General features: G+C 43.9%; 1 protein-coding gene across 1 annotated transcript in view; it reads right to left on the reverse strand.

The window, feature by feature from the left end:
• The window catches only part of adcy1a (adenylate cyclase 1a), a 46,012-nt gene extending 41,250 nt beyond the window's left edge, over window positions 1-4,762 (reverse strand). Inside the window, exon 1 of the mRNA XM_017456080.3 lies at window positions 3,690-4,762. Within this exon, the coding sequence (XP_017311569.1) occupies window positions 3,690-4,334 (645 nt within the window). The 5' untranslated portion in view covers window positions 4,335-4,762. The remainder of the gene's footprint in view (window positions 1-3,689) is intronic.
• Window positions 4,763-6,000: the final 1,238 nt, after the last annotated feature.

Genomic DNA, 6,000 nt, shown 5'->3' on the forward strand with positions numbered 1-6,000 from the left:
TTCCACTCAGAACAGGCCTCGCCATGGTTGACCAAAGAAGTTGAGTGCACGTGCTCAGCATCAAATCCAGAGGTTGTCTTTGGGAAATAGACGTATGAGTGCTACCAGCATTGCTGCAGAGGTTGAAAGGGTGGGGGGTCAGCCTGTCAGGGCTCAGACCATACGCCACACACTGCATCAAATTGGTCTGCATGGCTGCTGTCCCAGAAGGAAGCCTCTTCTTAAGATGATGAACAAGAAAGCCCGCAAACAGTTTGCTGAAGACAAGCAGACTAAGGGCATGGATTACTGGAACCATGTCCTGTGGTCTGAGGAGACCAAGATAAACTTAATCAAATCAAAAAGTAAACGAGCAAATAGTGGCACAGGACGTCTCAGGAGTGCATTTGTTTAATTCTTGCTAATTTCCTGATCAATGATTTGATGTGAAGACCATTAAAAACTTAACATTTGCCGTTTTGGGCTTGACCCATATTTTTGGCCCAGGAGTGTAGTATTATGCAAAAGTATTGGGCCTTACACCCACACATTATATATATATATAATATTTTGACTGTTTTAAAATTTCAGTGCTATTTGTTAGGTATTTGTACTGGATCATTAACATAGTTACATTTATGGGTTAAGACTGTTATATATTTGTAATATTAATTATCAAAAAAAAAGTTGGAGTGAATTTGTGCTCATCTGTAGTCAGAGTACTCCGTAGTTCGATTTGTCCGAGTCTACATTCTAAAGTGGAGGAGTATGTAATAAAGAGCTTAGAGCTTATGAAACTTTGTTGGTGCCCACAGAATTCACATGTAAGAACCAGAGTTAAGATGTGAGATTCATGGACTGGTATGGGGCATAAGGTTATACCACTGACATAGGTTTACATAAGCTTGCCACCAAATATACCTCAGAAACGGGGGTGGCTTTAGATTTTAAGACCTATAGTCTTGTTATTACAGCAACAACATTTCTACATAAACACAACATACACGACACATATATCACAGTGCTGAATTAACTGTCACTAGGGCCACACAATTAATCAGATGTTGAGTGTGATTTAGATTTTTGGCTTCCACAATTAATTAAAAATAAGTGGTTGAGATATTGGTGTTCATTGACATAAAGGCTTTATAGCTAAAAATTCATATCTGTTTTGATGTATACTATAGTGACATATTTACTTACTTAATTAATTAAATCATTGTATTTAAATTATCATTTTAAGATTAACACTCAGTTATTGCGACTCAGAAGCAATGTAATCCTGATTCAGAGATATCTGCAAAGGAATATACACTCGCCATCCACTTTAATGGAACACTTGTACACCTGCTCATTTATGCAATTACCCAGTCCGAAAATCCAGTGGCAGCAGTGCAATGCATAAAATCATGCAGAAAAAACGTCAAGAGCTTCAATTAATGTTCCCATCAATTATCAGAATGGGGGGAAAAAACTGATTCACTAAGATTTATCATTACTGGGTGAGTTTCCGGATAACAATGAATCTTAGTGAATAACGAACAACTTAAAGCAGGATGTATGCTACTGTCATTCTGTTTTGCAAGTTGTAAGGTCTTTGTTGGCTTGCACGTGTTGATATTCAAACAGTCCATTCACAGTCGGGAGGTAAATTCAATAGATGAATCAGAGACTTAAACAGCAAAAATCCACGCAGATAGACAGTATTTAAAAACAGTGGACGATAGAAACAAGAATAATACAAATGTACTACAGAAATTAAGTTTGTCTGAAAAAGCTACACTGAGAAAAGGAAATATGTGCTTGGCCAGATTTAAGAGAAACTATCATGTATAGTTTACAAAAAATGATTTACTCCTCAAAACATGATTTCATTACTTACACTAAATTTCGTTTAGACAGAAATCTAATTCATTAGGCTGAATTATGAGTGAGTCTGATCCACTGGTCTATCCAGTAACATTATCAAATCTCACAAGGATGTTGGCACTGACTAGTATTAAACCTAGTATTTTCCCAGGGCAATGAATATACGTGAACAAATCATGCTGGCTGTTCAAAAACTAACTGTATTAATGCAGATCAATTTATTCATGTGCACCAAATTTACACATTTGAATTAAGTAAATTCAATGAATTATTTTTCAGTGTACGGTACAACGATCAAAGGGGGCACAAAAGCTACACTGAAAAGTTCATTCAATTTACTTGATTGAAATGTGTACATCGGTTCCACACAAAATCATAAACTCATCTCACACTTAACTTGGAGATTGATTTACATGAACACAGTTTTAAATGCAGTTTCTTCATTTGTTTTGTACAGCTAACATGAGTAATAAATATGACATGTAACCCCACACAGACAGTCACCCAAGCTGAGATTCAAACATAACACACTGTCTTTATGAAGTGGCCACATTACCCACTACACCACAGAGCCATAGACAAGTTGATTAATCAGGTATAGAGCAACAAATCGTGCTCAAACTATATATATATTAGTTTCGAAAGGTTTTGGGAAATGCTTGTTAATTAAAGAAGCTTCTCATGAATGACGTTACCAAGTAGTTGGTGCTACGAACATTTTGAGAAACACACCCCTGGGCACTTGAAGACTGAAAAAAGACCAAATTGACATTTTTCAAATCTTGAACTGTCCAGTTTCAATGAACCTGTGCTTACTGTAGCCTGACTCCTGTTCATGGCTGACAGTAATGGAATCTGATGTAGTTTTCTACTGTTGTAGCACATCTGCTGCAAGGTTCCACGTGTTGTGCATTTTGAGATGCTTTTCTGCTCACCATGGCTATAAAAAGTAATCATTTCAGTTCCTGCAGCCTTCCTGTCAGCTCTAACCGGTCTGGCCTTTCTCCTCTGACCTCTCCCGTCAATAAGGTGTTTGCACCTGCAGAACTGCTTCTCTCTGGTTGTTTTTTGTGCTCCATTCTGTAAACTCTGGACTGTTGTGCGTGAATACTCAAATACTCAAACCAATAGTCTGGCAACAACAACAATACCAGGTTCAAAAAGATCACATTGTTTCAGATTCTGGTGTTTGATGTGAACATTATCTGAAGCTCTTATCCTGTCTCACCTGACTGGCTGATTGGGTATGATTGGCATGAATGTGCAGGAGTTAATAAAGTGGACAGTAAACATGGGCTTATAATGTATAGTATAAAAAGCATGTTTTTTATTCATTTAGATTGACAAAATACTGGGACATCATGATTAATCGTGATTCATAAGCCTAATCGTGATTTCGGCGGTGACCAAACTGCTCTTGCATATCATTTCAGTCGTTATTGTGCACCTCTAATTCGTACAGTGTTCAGTTATTACCTACAGTGCTAAATACACTCTTACAGTTTTGAATAATGCTGAATAATATAATGGTATCTTTTGGCATTTCAGTGTGTCCACTCCGGGCGCGTGACTCGTTTCTCCTGCCTGCGTTTGTCGTTAAGCACGTGCAGCGCAGACACGCGGTGTAAACAACATCGAGGTTTACCAACGTGGACTGCACAATTCTCCACGGAGCCCCAATAGCAACTCAACACACACAGTTTGGTGACTTCCAAACACCAAACCTGGTCGCTAATAAACGGTCTAAGTTATGTTTGGGGAGGAAAATCGGATGTGCTGAAAAATACAGGACCAGAGTAGTGCACATTTCCTAAGAACAAACAAAACATGAATTGCCTTACCGGACTCCAGACGCGCGGTCTGAGGGTAGTTAGAGACGTGGCAGTCACGATAAAATGGGACGCAGCGACCAGCACGCCGAACACGACGGCTAAGTGGGTCCGCACCGGCAGCAGGGAGTAAGCGACGAATGTGACGAGCATGAGCTGCCACACACCTTGCTCAGGTGCAGTAGCGGCCGCGTCGGGTCCGTGTGCGCCGTGCGCGCCTTGCTGCGTGCCAGGCCCGAGAGCGAGCGGAAACGGGCAGCAGAGCAGCGCGAACGTGAAGCTGAAGAGCAGCGCGAGCCTGGCGATCTGTTGCAGCTGCGTCACCTGCAGGTACTTGACGTTGGTGACGATGAAGAGCGAGGTGAAGATGACGCAGTGCACCGGGTGCGAGCCCTTGGAGACGGTGAAGCGCGAGCCAGCGGACAGCAGCTCGACCAGCGCGAGTGCGGACGCAGCGAGGATGAGCACGGCCAGCGCTTTCAGCGTTGCGGTCTGCTCGAGTTTCAGATTGTACTTCTGAAAAAGGCTCTCTAGCTCCTTGCAGTCGAACTCGTCCTCGCATGGAATACCTGCGAGCGGCGTCCTGGGCAGGCGCCTCTTTCTGCGCCGCGCGTGGACTCGAGAAACCGGCACTTCCTCCATAGCGAGGCCATTCATCCGATCTCCCTCCTCACCTGATCCGTGCGCATAGGTAAAACGAAGCTCTGCACAGACCGTCCCGCAGTATTCGCACCCCGACGCAGCTCGAGGACGTCTGCGAGCGTAAAGCCCAGCTCTGACGTGCGACGCGCGCTGCCGCTGCCTACCCACAAGCCGGCGAGCCCGGAGCGCGCGCACGAGCCCGGCAGCAGCCCGCCTCCGCTTTTCTTCTCGCTCCCGCCCTTGTCGAGCTGGTCTTCCGGGGAAACAGGGCGCCCGGAGCGCGAGCTGCGTGCTCGGGCCCTAAACGAGGTGAGTGTTGACTGCGCGTTGCCGGGACTCCCCCTCTCTACGTTGCCAAGGCTACGTGTAGTCCCCGCGCTCTGCGCAAACTGCGCATGTGCGACTTCGGCTTGAGACGCGAGGCACGTCTCCCGATCCAAAACCGCCACACACACACACACACACACACACAAGGACATCAGTTTTGACAGCTGCATGTGCTAGAAATATAAACATGAAAAACGCTCCCACCTCAACCCTTAATAAAAATAATCATAAATTGAGATGAAAAATTGGGCAAATGAAGTGGTGTTTTGAATTTGTTTTGATGTGAGTGCGTGAGACAAGAGATGAAACAGACAGAAATAACCGGGGAGATTTTCCCCGCCGCGCGGACGGGATGCAGCCCGGTGTTATAAATAGAAACGGGCGCTGATGATGAGAGGTGGCCTTTTAATGAAGCGCTTTAATTCCAGCATTTGTTCGGAGCGCCGTTTGAACCCGAGCCGCGCGCGCTCCGCCACCGATCCGGTGAAGGAGCAGGTGGTTTGGATCACTCATCGCATTCATCTTCTATTCGCGCACATCTGTCTCCACATTGATTATCATCGACGAGCGACTGAGTGGATGTTTTTTTTTAATGAGGTATTTTGAGATTGAACAAGCGCATGCGCTGCACTACTTTTCACTGAGCTCGCCTTAATGGGTCCACCAAAGGGGGGGATTCAAATCCTATTACTCATCCAGAAAAGAGCCTTTAAGTAGCATAAAAATAATCAACAGACATCCAGTCCTTTATAGCAAGCTCCAGGTCTCAAAAAGTGTATTAAAATATCATCAAACTAAAGAGTTAGTAACGAATCTTTGTTTTTCAGTTAACTTGACAGTAAAAATAAAAAATAAATCAACTTTCCTCTGCCTCTCAGTTGCAATGATCAAACCTGACTTTTTATGGTCAGGTCATGATGTAATTACATGTTCACTGTGGGAAAAGCTTAAAGAGTCACGGCAGGGATTGCTTGCAAAACTGACTCCATGTCACAATACACAATGTATGGGCAAATTTATGTGGACATCTGACCATCACACCCATATGTGGTTCTTCCCCAAACTGTTTCCACAAAGTTGGAAGCACTCTAGTATAAGCATGTCTCTGTATGCTGTAGCATTACAATTTACCAGCATGACAATGCCCCTGTACACAAAACGTGTACATGAAGACATGGTTTGCCGAGGTTGGAGTGGACGAACTCGAGAGTGTCCTGCACACAGCCCTGACCTCAACCCCACTGAACACATTTGGGATGAACTGGAGCACTGAATGCACCCCAGACCTCCTCACCCAACATCAGTGCCTGATGCCTCTAATGCTCTTGTAGCTGAATGAACACAAACTCTCACA

Source organism: Ictalurus punctatus, chromosome 25, assembly GCF_001660625.3.
Source record: "Ictalurus punctatus breed USDA103 chromosome 25, Coco_2.0, whole genome shotgun sequence".
Classification (NCBI taxonomy): Eukaryota; Metazoa; Chordata; class Actinopteri; order Siluriformes; family Ictaluridae; genus Ictalurus; species Ictalurus punctatus.